This window comes from Antechinus flavipes, chromosome 4 (genome assembly GCF_016432865.1).
Source record: "Antechinus flavipes isolate AdamAnt ecotype Samford, QLD, Australia chromosome 4, AdamAnt_v2, whole genome shotgun sequence".
In the NCBI taxonomy this organism is placed as follows: Eukaryota; Metazoa; Chordata; class Mammalia; order Dasyuromorphia; family Dasyuridae; genus Antechinus; species Antechinus flavipes.
In genome coordinates, this window is record NC_067401.1 from 93,519,325 (window position 1) to 93,536,722 (window position 17,398).

The 17,398-nt window shown below is 31.2% G+C and overlaps 1 protein-coding gene across 1 annotated transcript in view; it reads right to left on the reverse strand.

Annotated features, from left to right (window-relative positions):
* RYR2 (ryanodine receptor 2) overlaps nucleotides 1-17,398 on the reverse strand; it is a 522,738-nt gene that overhangs the window by 457,778 nt on the left and 47,562 nt on the right. Inside the window, exons 5-9 of the mRNA XM_051996568.1 lie at nucleotides 14,480-14,494; nucleotides 7,362-7,436; nucleotides 6,417-6,495; nucleotides 3,696-3,808; nucleotides 161-260 (exon numbers count right to left, since the gene is read on the reverse strand). Of these exons, the coding sequence (XP_051852528.1) occupies nucleotides 161-260; nucleotides 3,696-3,808; nucleotides 6,417-6,495; nucleotides 7,362-7,436; nucleotides 14,480-14,494 (382 nt within the window). The remainder of the gene's footprint in view (nucleotides 1-160; nucleotides 261-3,695; nucleotides 3,809-6,416; nucleotides 6,496-7,361; nucleotides 7,437-14,479; nucleotides 14,495-17,398) is intronic.

Sequence of the window (17,398 nt, forward strand, 5' to 3'; positions counted from 1 at the left end):
GGACTTTATGATTTCTAAGAACTCTTCCAGTTCTAAATCTATGTACTATGAATTATGAAGTAAATGGGATGATTATTCATAAACCGTCAATAAAATTACAAAAAAGATGATCTGCTTGCCAGCCCACAAAAGCTTTCTATTTAAACAGAATTCTCCTTACCTTGGGCTGCTTCACTTCCTGAACTGATTGGGGCCACACTCCAGAGGGTCTGCTGGAATGCAGCATCTACATGTAAGATTTCACTGCCATAAGACAAATGCTGTAATAAGATGCAAAAGAAGGCATTTACTGAAATACTGAAAAATAAATTTCATTTATTTTAAGATCTTAGCAACTTATGAAAATCAAAGTTACTACTGAGTTTTAAATATTCTATAGTTTTACAGTTAAGGTAACCAACTTAGTGCTTTGTACAAATGATATACTAAAAGATCCCTATGGACTGATCAAACACAGAGTAATAAAAATGGAAACGGGAAATTAAAAGATGGAATTTATGTTATAAAAGTATTTTCCTTTATTTCAAAGAAATTTATGTTTTACTATGGGTGTAAAGTACCAAAATGCTGAATATATTTGCAAGATGAAATTTCAATATAAAGTTTTCCACATGCTATTCAATATCATTTAAGTAGCTTAAATCTGGAAGGCATCATTCTTCTGAGACTTAGCATGGTTCTAAAAGAATCCTGTTTGAGATGTGTTAGCCACTAGATGGTAGTATTTTATTATGGAAGCTAAATATTCTGCTCCCAATCTCTTCATAGTCCTTAACAAATTAAACTAAAATTTGCCTCTTTACCAAAAATAGAAATCTTAATTAAAATATAAGTATAAATGTATATTATAAAAGAGAATATTATGGAATTATGTATTAATTTTAATTAAGAACATAAAGAATTTAAAGAAAAATATACTAAGCAAATTTAGGTACCTTGCTAGATAAACCTTATTTATCTAGCACTACTTGACTAAAGTTCTAAACTCTCAACACTTCTTTTGGAATCAGGAGCCAGCTTTAGTATATGAATTACTGCCTGGTAGTAATATGTCCCTATAATATGTCTATTAAATGTTTGTGTGACTCACTAAGGGCAGATGAATTTCTTGAATATTTAGTTTATTCACAACAAAGACATAGTAGTCTCAGCAAAACTTTCCCAGGACTTGTGTTTACTTGTGTAACATTAGGCATTACTGCTTTTAATTACTCTAAGGATATTCTCACATTACTCCATCTTAGATATATTATATCTGGAGATATATCATATCTGGAGTACTTATGGTTAGTGCCCTAGTTATCACATTTCCAAAAGGAAAAAAATATACTGGAAAGCACAAAGAAAGGGTAATCAAGATGATGAGATCGTCATATAGTGCAATATCATTTGAAAGAACTAGGGGAATTTAACTTGGAGAAGACAGAGGTAAAAGAAAAAGATGATAGCTATCTTCAAGTATTTGAGGGACTGTTACATGAAGGAGAATAGTCTTATTCTGCTTAATCTCAGAGAGCAGAACTAATATGAAAAGACAAAATTTACAGAGGGAAATTTAAATTTGGTGTAAGGAAGAGATTCCAGACAATTAAAACTACTCCAAAGTGGAATGGGCAGCCATGGTAGGTGATTAGTTCAGCCTCCCTGAAGATGCTAACAATAATAAGACTTTAAAGTGTACAAAGCTAAATACATATTTTATCTCATTTAATCTTCATAACAACTTTGTGCTATTATTCCTATTTTGCATATGAGAAACCTGAAGCTGAGGAAGATTAAAAGATTTGACCAGAGTCACATAGCTAACATATGAGACAACATTTGAACTCAGGTCTTCCTGATTCTAATGCCAGCACTCTATTCACTATATCATTTAAAAACAGAAATTTTTTACGTATACAGAATCTAATAAATACACATTCATACATATGCAGAGGTATAACAAGATACTGTAGACAGAATAGTGGCCTCAGAATTAGGAAACACAAGTTCAATTTTCTCTTTAAAAAAATAAAGTTTTATTGTCTTGTTTTTACATTGCAAACATTTACAAGTTACAATCATCTCCTGAGAAGTCTCTTGTAACAAAGTAAAACATTTAAGCTAAACTATACTATAATGTCCTCATTTTCTCACCTGTTTTCAAAAATTGAAAAACAATTATTTTTTTCTCCCTCCCCATTGAAAAGAAAAATAAATTCCTCAGAACAAATATGCATAGCCAAGCAACATCCTTCAATGGCTATATGTCTTTGTGTATATATATTAACACAAACACATACATATAAATATATATACATTTGTGTATATGTGTGTGGGGCACACGCATGCCCATCTCTCATTCTTCATCTTAACTATTACTGCTCTTTACTGAAAAGCATGATTCACTATCAGTTCTCTGGGATCATGAATGGTCACTATTTTAAAAAGTTGATCATCCTTATAATTTTGTTGTTATTATATAAATTGTTCCCTTAGTTCTGCTCCTTTCATTTTCATCAGGAAAAATCTTCAAATTTTTGTAATATTAATGTTATAGTATAACTAGTTCTAGTTCTTCATTGTTTTACTATGTATCAGTTCATATACATTTTTAAGACATTTTGAAATCATTTCTTAAAGCATCAATAATAATATAATATTATAATATTATAAAGACATAGTAATAGCTCAAATCTCACTTCAAACACCTGATTTCTCTTTGATTTTGAGACAAAGTCTCTAAACTCCTATTTTCTCCTCTATAATAAGAATATATCCAGCATCAGTTGTGTTTTCAGTATGAGTAATTCCCTGTGTCAAGACAAATTGAAACACTTAATAACTAAGTGCTAGAAGATTTCCCAAGTCACATGAAAAGTCACTTCTATGACTTGGCCTGGATTACAAACTTAGTATGGGATTCTTTTTATTCCTTCTCAGATAGACTTCTTTATTCACTATGATATATTATCTCTATTTATTTATAAAATGAGCAAAATAATACTAATGCTCCATATACTTATAAGACCATTATGAGGAAAGGACTTTGTTAACTTTAAAATATTTTATAAATGTGAATTATTAGTGCAATAGCTAACTTACAGATAGTGCTACAAGGTTTACACAACACTTCACATATATTATCTCATTTGATAAAAAGGACGAGGACTACATATGTGATCCCATTGGTAAAGAAAACTGACAGATGAAGTAACTCCCTCTACCAATGCTGGTTGAAACCTTCTCTAAACCTTATAGTATTAGAAAGTTGTCTAGAACAATAAGGGTTGTCCTTAGTTAGCAGTGTTAGCTTATTTTTTCACACAAGCTATTGCTCCGGAAAAAGGATTCAACTAATTAAGTAGGGAAAAGGAAAAAGAAAAGGAGGAAGAAAGGAAAGGAAGAAATGACAAATCAGAACTGGAATTGATCATCTTGTTTAATCCCTTCATTTTGCAGATGAGACAACTGCAATTCAGAACATTAAAGGGACTTACATCATATAGGAAGTTAAGCAGCAGCATCTGTAATGAAACATTTCTCAAACCCAATTATAATATTATTTTTACTAAATCAAATCATAAAGGAGATCCCTTGTAAATAATTTATACGAGTAATTTGTTATCTAAACCTAAAAAGAGAATTTTATTAATCACTATGTAGTTCATTACAACATTATTTTATATAAAATCACCATGCTATTTTGTACTTACCAAGTATCTTTCAGAGGACACGCTGACTAAAATTAGGTCATCTCCAACTCGTACTTTTTCTCCTTCTGAGCGTTGTTTGGAAGCAGGGTGGATGGTCCACCAACATGCTTCACCTACAATAATATTCCAATCAACTAAAAACATTTAGTGAAATAGACCTTGCCTATAAGAAAACAATAATCTAACTGGGGATGTTATATACTTGTATAGATATTTTGCATCAGGTACAAAATAGATACAGGATTATTTGTAGAAAAAAAGAAAAAAGCTGCTGAAATCAGAAAAGGTTCCATTTAGAATTTAGCAATTAAGATTAAACTAAAGAACTCTAAGAATTCTAAGAAGTAAAGAAGAGGGAAAATGAATTCTGATTATGAGCAACATCTAGTGTAATGTCAAGGAGAAAGGAAATGGACTCCTATATATTTGGAATATCAAAGAAGTACTATTTCCCATGTTCATAAAAGGGTCATAAAAAGGTCATAAATGGGAATAAAGCTACTGTAGCTTACTAATTATAGGGGAATGATACAGTCGAACCTTTTAAGGAAAATCAATAGTTGGAGATGGGAGGCATAAGAGGAACTAAAGCAAGCCAAAAAAAAAAAAAAAAAAAAAAAAGGAGGCTATCATAGTAATCTAGGTAAGGAATGACAAAGGCCTGAACTAAGGAGAAAGTCATTTGAACCTAAAGAGGGATGATGTAAGAGATGTTGAAGAGGTAAAAATGATAAGATTTCATAAATGAATGGATACGTGGGGTAAGGGTAAATGAAATGTCTTAGATGATATTAATGTCACAAATCTGGGCAACTGGAAGACTAGTGGTACTACTATTAAGAGAAATAGAAAAGGTCTAAAGAGAAACACTGAGAATTATCTCTTTTAAGTCTTTACATATTTCATTAATATAAAACATAAAATTTATTTATTTATTGTTTGATGAGCCAATTGGGATTAAGTGACTTGCCCAGGTTCACATAGCTAGGAAATGTTAAATGTCTGAGGTCAAATTTGAAATGAGGTCCTTTTGATTTCAGGGCTGGTGCTCTATCCACTGCGCCACCTAGCTATTCCATATATAAATTTTCAAGATCAATCTGATAATGCTTTGTCACTAACATATTTAAGAAAGTACAAAGTAACATTTCATGTAAAAAATAGCATTTCCTTTAATCATCATAATTAAAATAATTTTTGCAAATGAATTGTGTATGAGGATTAGACGAAATGCTATTTTCCCCTTAAGCTCTTTTTTAGACGAGGCACAATATCCATTAAATTTTACCTATTAAAATTCTCTGCCATTGACCCAACTGGCAATTAAATTTTAAAAGTACAAGAAATAATATTTTTGTTAGGATAAATTTTTGTTATATACATAGAGGTAAATATAGTTCTTTACACTTCTTTAGGAATGCAAAGAAATCAGTTGGATAGCTGAATATTTCTTTGTTTTAAATAATCTATGCAAGTCTCTCATAAGCTTTTATACTAATATATATATAAAACTGAAATAAGAATTTGGGGGAGGAAGGAAAGGTAGAGAGAAACCTGAGATTCAATAAAATAAATTAGAACTCTCATATTTTTTCCTTAAATCATCATAAATAATTGGATATTCTGGATACCTCAAAACTGAAGAATTTCAATATCTAGTTCTTTACATTATTTAATTAGTGAAATGAATTAGTGAAGTGAAGTGAATGAAATGAATTTAATTAGTGAAATGATACAGCTCTCTCATTTTTCCAAAATATTTTTAGATTACCTATTTAATCTATGTTCACATTTTATAATCTGTGGAAAATAAGCCAGAAATAGAACCCAGGAGTTTTCATTTTACAATCTTCATGCTTTCCTTTATCTAAGAGCTTGCTGAATTACGCAATTCAGAAAACTTTCCTATCAGAGATTAGTATAGATCAAGATCACTAACTTTGGAGCCAAAATTTATTTTTTAAAGAGTAATTAAAAAACATTTTCTTAATAAAGACTGAACAGATAAAACATAATTGTTTTTACTCATCAGAGAAGATAAGTTAAAGGGCCAAAATAAAAGAAATTTTGGATACCATATAATTAAAGTCTCTTGAACAAAAATAAAAAATGTAGCAAGGCAGGCTGATTGTCTCATCATTTAGAGAGGAATAGAAAATGAGAAAACAAAGCCATCAATTCACCATGTATTCAAATGATCTATATTCTCATTATATTTAGGGATGTTGGGATCAAATGGATGATTGAATGAATGAATGAATGAATAAATGAATGAATTTTAAAACAGAAAGATAATAGAAGAAGAAGAAAAAGCATTTATCAAGTATCTACTATTTGTCCTAAGTGTTTTACAAATATTATCTTATTTGAATGGAAGTAAAAAGAAAGGAAAAACTAAATGTAATTTCACAAACTGTTATAAAAATTGACTATGATTAATCCTTTTGGGAAGCAATGCAGAACAATATTTCTTTCTCAAACATAAGAAAAAGCAGGTTTGAAGACTTACCTTGGTTTCTTACTACATAAAAGGGAAAGGAATGATGATAGCTGTGAATTAATTCTAAATCCTCTACTTTTGCTAAAAACAATCCACAACTGAAAGGACTATTATTTATAAATGACACATATTCATCTAATTTATCATATCATGTTTTAGAATCTATTCCTATCTAATCCCAGAAAGCATCTTGTTAAAAATTGATCCAATACACAGCTCACCTGTTGTGTCTTCTTGTAACCCAACATCAAATGCCAATTTATCTGTTGAAGATCGGGAGGTGGAAAGACAGCAGAGATACTAGAAATAAAGAAGTAGGTGTTTGTTCATCATTATATGGTTATATTCATGACCAATTTCTATGATGAAAAGTAATATGCCATTGAGCTGCCTCAGTTATACCACACAACAGACTTTTTCCATAAACAGGCTCTTTCTTTTCTAATCTTCTAATTGGGTTTTAATTGCCTATAGTATAGAACTGTGTTTAAGCTGCATTGATCAAATTTAATGTCCCAAAGTGAATTGTCAGTCCCTATTTGTTTCAATTTTCCACAAAAGATGGGAGACATATTGGCAATAAAAGAATTGCTCCTTGGGAAATAACTGAGGACCAAATTAGATCCTCAGACATGCTGTATACATCTTGTGCAAGAATTCCAAGAAGATAAACAGAATAGACTCTGATTCTTAAGAGTATAATTCAGATGAGGTTAGAAAGAATATGACTTTTAATAGAGAGCAGGGAATAATCTTTGGCTAAAAGGAGAATAAAAACAGAGAGAAAATGAAAATCCTCATAAAGAAAAAAAAAGCATCAGGGCAGCATTGACAAGTGCATATCAGCTGGGACATGTCTTTTTAAAACTTTGAGTTAGCACACATTGGACTCATTACTCCTTTGAACTGATTTTAAAAACAATGCAATAACAATAATACTACTTGGCATTTTGAACAGTGATTGAATTACAAATCACTAGGAAGGATGGCTTTTCTCATTCAGATTACCTAAGTACTCACTACCAAATCATTCTATCTAAAATAAACTTTTAAAATATTATGAGCTAATATGCCCTTTAAAATTTAATTGGTAGTATCTATAATTCTCTGTACAGAAGGAAGATCTCTTGGACTACATGGCAAATGAGTTTGACATGTTTACTTACCATACCACTGTAGGAATGTCGTAGTAATATGGCATGTCCATATAGGAGCGTCCGATGGCCACCACCTTGTGCCGTCTGAGCAGACAGAAGAAAAAGCAGAGAAGTTTTGGAAAAAAAAAAAAAAAACTAGCAACATCCCTATAAGTTGCTGTACTTTCCAAACATTTTATTACAATTTAAAATATCAGAGAGGTTTTCTATAAAATATCTTTTCTGATCCTTCCATATACTTTCTAAATACTATATTGCTTACATGTTAGGTTCATGAAAGATCTCCAAAAATTAGAATGCCATATTTTAGGAAAATTGAAACAGTGGAAATAAAAGTTGATAGAAAGGGGCTAATTTTTTAAAAAAAATCCTATCTTCCCATAAACAAAATTATCTATAGGAATGCTATATTCCAGAAAACATTTATTACAATAGACAAGTTAACTACAACATAAAACATTTCATCAACTTGTGTTCCTTAAATATCAATCCAAGTAATAACTTTCCCTTGACTTATTTGGATTTGTTAACTTCAATGGATCATTACACTTTAACATCAGACTTAAAATTTACAAGTAACCAAAATTAAGATTAACTTAACTGATAGTTGTTTGACTCACACCAATCTAATGTTTGAGCATACTTGGGAAAGTTGAGAAGAGAGTTTCAATCTCCTTTCTGAATTTCCTTTGATTGATACATTCATATTTTTCTAGCTATTTAAAAATTGGATTTTGTTTTTCATTGTTTCAAATGTAGATTTTTGGAAATCTGAATTACGTCAACAGAATTCACAATTCTACAAGTAAATCTCATTTGAGTCAATTTAAAATAAATTATTAAAAATGTAATAGTACTGCAAGGTATACAATATTCTTCTAATCAGGCACTATTAAAATCTTATAATTAGTACTCCCAGGTATGAGGCAATGAGAGGAGCTATATCCCCAGTTTAGGTTTTTTGACAGATTACTTAATTTCTAATTGCTCCTCACCTTTGAAAAAGAAATCTGTTAATCCTGGTGCCCTTTTAGCTTCTCCAAACATTTAGAATTTGATATTCTAATATATATTAGAACACAGAGACATGTGCCAAAATTGTATCTCAGATAATGTCTATTTATGCAACCTTGAGGAATTCTTTGTAGTATGCTGGAGTTTTTTATAATCAACCTGATTTTATTTACAAATAGGAAAAAATTACTCATATTAACATCACCCAAAAAATAAGAATCTGGCCATAAAAAGTTATTATGATGACAGGGAAGATCGATTCACAAATTGAGAAGAGGATAATGTTAAAACACCCATGAGCAAAACCGCAAAGGAAAATGGGAAGTGGTCTTGAAGCCAGAAAGATTTCATGGAAGAACTCAAAAAGAAGCTTAAAAATCATATAAGAAAAATAGAAGCAAAACTGGGTAAAGAAATGAGAAGCTTGCAAGAGAATTATGGGGGCAAAAAGGAGCAAACAACTTGGAAAAAAGAAAACAATTGCTTGAAAAGTAGAACTGGTCAAATGGAAAGAGAGGCTCAAGAATTGATGGGAAAAAAAATCCTTAAAAATGGAAAAGGAGCTACAAAAAAAATCACTGAAGTTAGAACTGGGCAAGTGGAGACTAATGACTCTTTGAGAGAGATATCAAGAATCAAAGAAATTTACAAGAATGAAAACATAAAATAGTACCTCATGGGAAAAACAACTGATGTGGAAAACAGATTCAGGAGAGACAATGTCAGAACAATTAGACCATCTGAAAGCCAAAATCAAAAGACCCTGGAAAGTATCTTTCAAGAAATCATCAAGTAATTGTGCAAATATATCTAGAAGAATTGCACATGTTTAACATATATATTGGATTACTTGCCTTCTAGGGGAGGTTGTAGGAGAAAAGTAGGAAAAAAATTTGAAGCACAAGGTTTTACAAGGATGAATGCTGGAAATTATCCATGATTTGAAAATAAAAAGCTTTAATAAAAAAAAAAGAAATTATCAAGGCAAAGTGCCCTGATAAACTGGAAATAGGGGCAAAATAACTACTGAAAGAATCTACCAATCACCTCAGGAAAGAAATCCCCAAATAAAAACTCCAAGAAATAATATAGTCAAATTTATAACTGTCAGATCAAGGGAAAAAATTACTGCACTGGCCAAAAAGAAACAATTCCAATATTGGGAACTATTTTAACCAATTTTTGATAGAGACCACTGGTCAATAGGAAAACATTTGTCTGCTTCCAAAAGGATATAACAGTTCTATTGCAGATGGAAATTTCAAAATTATTTAAAGAAGAAAAATAAAAATAAGGATCATTTCCTTTTATTTGATGCAATTTCATATAGATTAATGAAATTATAACAGTTTTCATAATCATATAAGATAGGCATGAAAATATATAGGCTTTTATGATGTTTGTAGGAGCTAAGGATAACCTGAGATGAATATGAATATGAGTTTGGCCAATATTCCTTCTTTTGTTCTCTAGTTAAAGTGATTGCTTTTCCTTTGCATTTTAGGCCAGCATCTGTTCAAAAAATCAGAGTTAAAATTGTGTAAGATTTGTCCAGGGTAATATAGACAATATAGAGCAAGGGCATGATTCAAACCTAGGTCTTCCTAGGTCTTCCTGATTCCTAGGCCAGCTTTCCACCTTTGATGTAACACTGTCTATCACTAATTATAAAAAGATCTTGAAAAAGAAACCAAAGAAAATCATCACCTAATCACCACACAGGGAAATTACAACCAAATTTACACAGAACTCAGCACTACAGCTTTGACTTATTGCAAATTAAGAGAAAAATATATGTAAAATATATGTGCAAATTTTTACTGACAAAATGAGGTGAGAAAATTACACAATTATAAGAAAACTCAAGCAGGTTGGGGAGAAAAAGTCATAATCACCTTAATAATTTAGGCAAAAGTGCTTTTCCCCTGAAATATTTAAATCATTGACTTCAGTCTCATTTTTTTATGACATAACTGTCACATTCATCAGGAAATTTTGTTTTCCCATATTTAAATTGAAAATGTCTACACTATCTTAATTCAGGAATTTCTCAACAACATAAAACAATATCATAACAACTACTAACTGAATAGAAAAATTAGTATGTAAGGAAAGATCTCATTAATACTGATCCGCTGCTGCCTGATGATGGCTTTTCCATTTTCCCTAACTGTATTTTCCCCACTAATTAGTTCAGACAGAAGGGCTTCCCTAATTCTACAGATGAAGACCAAAGCACTTAAGTGATTGGCCCAAAACCTGAAAGCAGGTTTTCTGACTCCCATTCCAAAGTTCCTTTCTTTTCCGCCACTATACTTGGAAATAGCATGCTGAATGTATGTCTGTTAAATGCTTACATATGAAGGAATAACTAATATTCCAAAAATCCATAATCAAAGTTCCCAATAAAAACTGAATAACAAGAATGTGTGGTGCCCCAACAGTGTTAATATTTGTTTGTTTTTAAGTATAAACAATTCTAAGACTTTGGGAACATCCTATATATAAACTTAGAGGGCAATGAATAAAGGGGGTGGGAGTAGGACTGAGGAAGGTCACAGAAATGAAGACTTGGATGAGAACAATCTCTTCTCTAAGACTATAGTTACAGATAAACTGACACTCAGTTTCTCTCAGATCTAAAGTTATGGATCTCTTCTCTAAGACTATAAAGTTATAGATAAACTGACACTCAGAATTGGTGGAGAGAGATTTCCTAGAAAGAGCTCCTTAACTTGGTGAAATCAAGGGTCTACTTCTCCCTGTCTCATCCAAAATGAATACATCATAGTCAATCTTACCATGTAGTTAAATGCCCTACTTGCCACATAGATATCTTTTGTCACTGAAAACACTGGAAGCTTTTTATTAACAAATATATCTATCCAGATTTCACTGAAAAGATTGTAAGTAACAATTGTATACAATTGTTAACATAAAACAAATGTATGTTAAATATATAAATATATACAAATGTATGTGTACATGTATATATACCAATATATATGTATGTAGACAAATACATACGTATATGATATATATACATATATATACATACATATATATATATATATATATATATACACACACATACATCAGCAGAAGAATTCTTTTGGCAGTGAAAAATGATGGAATAAATAATAATGGTAATAATCATAAATTTTATATAGTTTGTGTCATATGAAAAAGTTCTCTAAATCACTATTGATTAGAGAAATGCAAATTAAAACAACTCTGAAGTACCACCTCACACTTCTCATATTGGCTGAGATGAAAAGAAAAGATAATGATAAATGTTGGAGGGGAAGTGGGAAAATTGGGACACTAATGCATTGTTGGTGGAGTTGTGAAATGATCCAAACATTCTGGAGAGCAATTTGGAACTATGCCCAAAGGGCTATAAAATTGTGCATAGACTTTAATCTAGCAGTGCCATTACTGGGTGTGTATCCCAAAGAAATAATAAAGGAGGGGAAAGGACCCACATGTGGAAAAATGTTTGTAGCAGCTCTTTTTGTGCTAGAAAAGAATTGGAAAAGGAGTGATGCCCATCAGTTGGGGAATAGCTGAAGAAGTTATGGTATATGAAAGTAATGAAATGTTATTATTCTATTTTTAAAAATGATGAGCAACTTGATTTTAGAAAGGCCTGGAAAAATTTGCACAAAGTGATGCTGAGCAAAACAAGCAGAATCAGGAATACATTGTACACAATAACAGCAAGATTGTAGAATGATCAACCATGACAGATTTGGTTTTTCTCACTGGTTCAGGATCCAAGGAAATCCCAATAAACTTTGGATGGAAAACACTATTTGCATGCAGAGAGAGAACTATGGAGACTGAATGTAAATCAACATATGTTATGTTTACATTTTTCTTTTTTTCTGTTTGTTTTTTTTTTCTTTTGGTTTTTCCCTTTTGTTAGGATTTTTTCTCTCCCAAAATAATTCATAAGGTAATGTGTTTTTTTTTTTTTAAATGAGTATATATGTATAACTAAAAAACACAAAAAAATGAGTGTCCAAAGATTTGAAAAAATAACACAAATATTATTTCATAAATATTTCATATGTTTAAAATCTTAGTATATTATAATAAAACAATACCTCAAAGACATGAGAATATGTTAAGTCCAAATAACCCTGCTATATATAGTTTGGGTGTGGGCGAGATTTTGGCTACCTTTAGTCAATGCCACTTCTGTTGGCAGTGTATTCTAGAGTTTAAGGGCATAAGAAGTATAACTGCCCCAAATTTAATTCTTTTTATCCTTCTTCAATGATAGTAGATGAAGAATTCTAGTATTGAAAAAAGTACTATATTGTGATTTGCTTTAACTAAATGTTTCAAAGATTTTCTTTCAAAACTAAGTAAATGTTTAATGTCATAAATTTAGTAGTTCCCTCCAAAGATATAGAACCCAATCATTTATGCCTGCCCATTCTGTGAAACTCTTGCAAAAAGTTCACCAATGGGATCTACCTAACATGAGAGAAGGCTTCCACATTTTTTGATATCATGAAGGTACCAGTAGAACCCTTTTGTCCCTTGCTCTTATGATATATAAATAGTTTTTCTTCCCCTTCTGCCATAAAATACTCTGATGACATTCTTTATTCCTGTTCTTCAGAGTTGATTGTTGGTTATATGATTTCTATTGTTGTTGTTCTTTTTGAGAATGAGTCTTCCTATCTTCCTAAGTTAGATATGCACTGGTTATTCAAAGGCCAGGTTCCATTCCTATATGGCAGGATTATATTTGCAATTCATAAGAATTTTCTTTTTCTTTTCTTTTTTTGCTGAGGCAATCAGGGTTAAGTGACTTGCCCAGGGTCACACAGCCAGAAGTGTTAAGTGTCTGAGGTCACATTTGAACTCAGGTCCTCCTGACTTCAGGGTTGGGTGCTCTATCCACTGTGCCACTACTGATTGGAAAAATGCAAATTAAAACAATTCTGCGGTACTACCTTTTACCTATATAGTGGTTAATAGGCCAGAAAAAAAAAATGACAAATGTTGGAGGGAATGTGAAAAAAATGAGAAATTCAATTGTTGGTGGAGTTGAGAACTGATTAAATCATTCTGTAGAGCAATCTGGAACTATGTCCAAAGATATATAAAATCATGCACACTCTTTGACCTAGAAACATCACTATTAGGTCTATATCCAAAAATAATTTTTTTTTAAGGAAAAGGACCTATGTACAAAAATATTTATAGCAGCTCTTTTCTGATGACAAAGAATTGGAAAATGAAGCGGGTAATGGATGAACATATTGTAGTATGTGATTGTGATGGAACACTATTGTGCTATAAGAAAGGACCATCAGGATACTCTCAGAAAAACCTGAAAAGATTTCCATGAGCTGATACAAAGTGAAATGCACTATATATAAAATATCAGCAGTATTGTAAGATGATAATTATAAATGATTTAACTATTCTCAGCAATACAATCATTCAAGACAACTCTGAAAGACTTATGATAAAAAATGTTATCCATTCACAAAGAAAGAACTGATGGTGTCTGAATACAGACAAGTAGTTCTACTTTATTTTCTTGACTTTTTGTCTCTGTTTCCATTCACAACACAATTTATTAGTTTTGGAAATCATTTTTCATGAGTAAATATGTATCACCTATGTTAAATTGCCCATCTTCTCAATGAAGTGAGGTCAGGAGAAAGGGAGAAAATCTGGAACTCAAAAGTTTTAAAAATTAATATTAAAAATTGTTTTTACATGTTACTATGGAAAAATAACATATAAATTTTTTTTAAAGAATGCTGTCTATTGTACTGAATATCCTATAGAGTTTGACTAACCATATGTATATTTAAGGAAGACAATACAAATGGACAATGAATTGGACCCAGAACTTAAGAGGAGGGCACATAAGGCTAGGTTCCTATGAAAAAATTACAAAGCACTTTTACTGACTCTTAAGTTTCTTGTAACTTCAATTTAATAAAAAATATAATTTATAAATTGTGGGAAAGGAGAACTAGTTATGGGATTGATTCCTGTAAATATATTTTTATTTTTATAAAATAAGAAAATGAAAAATAGAAAGGAAGTGGACATTTATAAAAAATATTTCAATATCTTACCTTCATCATGAATTTCTGTAGGAGCATAAAAAGAAAAAAAAAAGCATTAAACATTCAGTTGTACAAAGATTTCCAAAATTGAATGTTCTTTTTCTGGAAGCCAATTGGAGCTCTCCAAATTATAAAACACAAAAACACATTAGCAACATTGTCATAATAAAGCTTATACTAACTACAAGTGAGAGAGCAAAAACTGCAATCAACAATACATTTATAGACACCTTTGAATTAATACCCTTCTTTTAAAATATGTTAATGCTACCATGTTTGAATGTATTAATTATTAATTAATATTCAGTGTATTTAGGCAGAGAGAAAACAAAGTGTAGTTAGATGTAGAACTTATGGACACAATGAACACTATTAGTAGGTGTTTCATCACTTCATTTCAACTTTTCATACCAAAAAACAACATGATCCAAAGAGTAGAGCAAATGAGCAGCAAATTCTGTGCATAAGAATTAGTATATGTGACATATTTTAATCTAAATTACTCCACTAAAGGGTTTATTATTTCATGCAAAATAAATGTAAAAGAAAAAACAAAAAAGCATGAAAACATTTAGTTTGAAAGACTGAAAACTTCCTTTTCAAATGACACATTTAGTGCTAATTGTATTGATACAATTTTTTAAATTTTATTCAATTATTTAAAAACTCTAAATAATAAACTCTTGAAGGGAGGAATTATCTTTTCTTTGTTTCTATTCAGATCCTCAATCCTTGAGCTAATGCCTGGCACATATTAAGAACTTAATATATGCTTTTTGACTTGACAACGTGTATGTGTTCCTAGAATATTTCTTCTATAATCTTAGCATATTTCTTCCGTGAATTTTCCTATGACTTTGTACAAAGAATCAGGAGTATTAGAAACTGCATTTTATTTATACTCTTGGAACAAATTATTATTCCAGGAGATGTGTGTATACTTAAATTAGTAGTAAGTGAACTAAGGAAAAGATCAGTTTACATCCCAATCTTAAAGAAAGGCAATGCCAAGGAATGTTCAAATTACTGAACAATTCCACTCATTTCATACCCCAGCAAGGTTATGCTAAAGATTCTGCACACTAGGCTTCAGCAATATGCAAACCAAGAATTACCACAAAAGCAACACGGTTTTGAAGTGGCCAAAGAACTAGAGACCAGACTGCCAACATTCACTGGAGAAAGCAAGGGAGTGCAGAGAAATGTTTACTTTTCCTTAATTGATCACTACACTAAAGCCTTTGATTGTGTGGATTACATCAAAATGTGACAAGTCCTTCAAAGAGATGGTACTACCAAATTATCTTACTTGTCTCCCGAGGAACCTGTATGCAGGATAAGATTGGAAAAGGAGGCTGAATACCATCACGATATTTCTTTAGCTTAAATGCACAGTGCATCTTCAAATGCAGACTGGATTAATCAAAAACTGGAATTAAGGTTGCTGGGAGAAATATCAACAAATTCAAATGATATAATCTGATGGCAGAAAGTGAAGAAGAGTCAAGAAGTCTCTTGATGAGCATGAAAGAGAAGAATGTAAAAGCTGGCTTGAAGTTTAACATAAAAAAGACTAAGATCTTGGCAAGGGATCCCATCACCTACTGGCAAAAAAACTGAAAATGAAAGAAGTGTTAGATTTTATATTTTCAAGTTCAAAGATCACTGCAGACAGCCACTGCAGCCATGAAATTAAAAGACTCTTGCTCTTCAAAGGAAAGTTATGGCAAATCTGGATAGCATAGTAAAAAAGCAGAGACATCTCACTTTACTGACAAAGTTCTGTGTAGTTAAGGCTATGACTCTTTCAGCAGGAACATGTGGCAGTAAGAGTTGGATTATAAAGAAAGTTGAGTGCTGTAGAATTGATGTTTTTTAGTTGGGGTGATGGAGAAAAATTTTTGAGGGTCCCTTGGATAGCAAGAAGGTGAATTCAGTTAAGATTTAAGGAATTAATTCAAGCTACTCACTGAAAAGCAAATAATGAGTTGAAGCTGAAATATTATGGTCATTTAATAAGAAGATAGGACTCATTGGGAAAGACACTAATGTTAGGAAAGATTGAGGGCCAAAAGAAAAGGGGACAGCAAAAGATGGGATGGATAGATAGTGTCATGGAAATGATGAACAGGAGCTTGAACAGACTTTGAGAGGCAGTGGATGACACAAGGCCTGGCATGCTAGGGGTCTTTAGGGTTACAGAGTCAGACATAACAACAGTAATAAAACAGTCAAATTGATGCAATTTGTTGCAAATGAGCTAAGATTTTGGAAGTTTTTTAAGTTATCCAATTTTTAAAAATAGCAGATGAACTCTTTAAAATTTTGTAGGGATGAAAAACAGGATAATTCTATTTATTTTTTCCCTTTATAATTTCTAATATCCAAACAGCTAACCAAATGGGAAACAATAAAAAGCAATAGAAAAACAGCAGTAAATACTTTTAAATAAAATGGAATTTATATATGTCAGCAGATTTGCACAAGAAAAAACTGCAATCTTAACTGAGAATAAACATAGTAGAAAATAAAAGTATCTTCTATATTAAAATAGCAATAAAAGAGTTAGTATTTTAAGAGACAAAATAGTTAAGTCTTGGTTTTGTTTGTATAATATTTGTGTAATATTAGTTATAATGGTATCAAAATGTCTGCCCAATTTTGGCAAAGTTGTGACTTAAAATGGCTTAATGACTCTTTAAAATGTCACAATTCATCTTTTAAAAATAAGTTATTGGATTTTTTTTTCTTTCAAATATAACATACATGTGAGGAAAAGGAAAGGAAGGGCTTACTATAAAATGCATATTCTGAAGCTGAAAAGGTTTTCAGAAACCAATTCATCCCAAAAAGGTTAAATGACTTAGTAGGGTAAAATGAGGGAAAAATGACTGGTGGAGTTGAATTATCTCAGTGCTTCCAGTACAA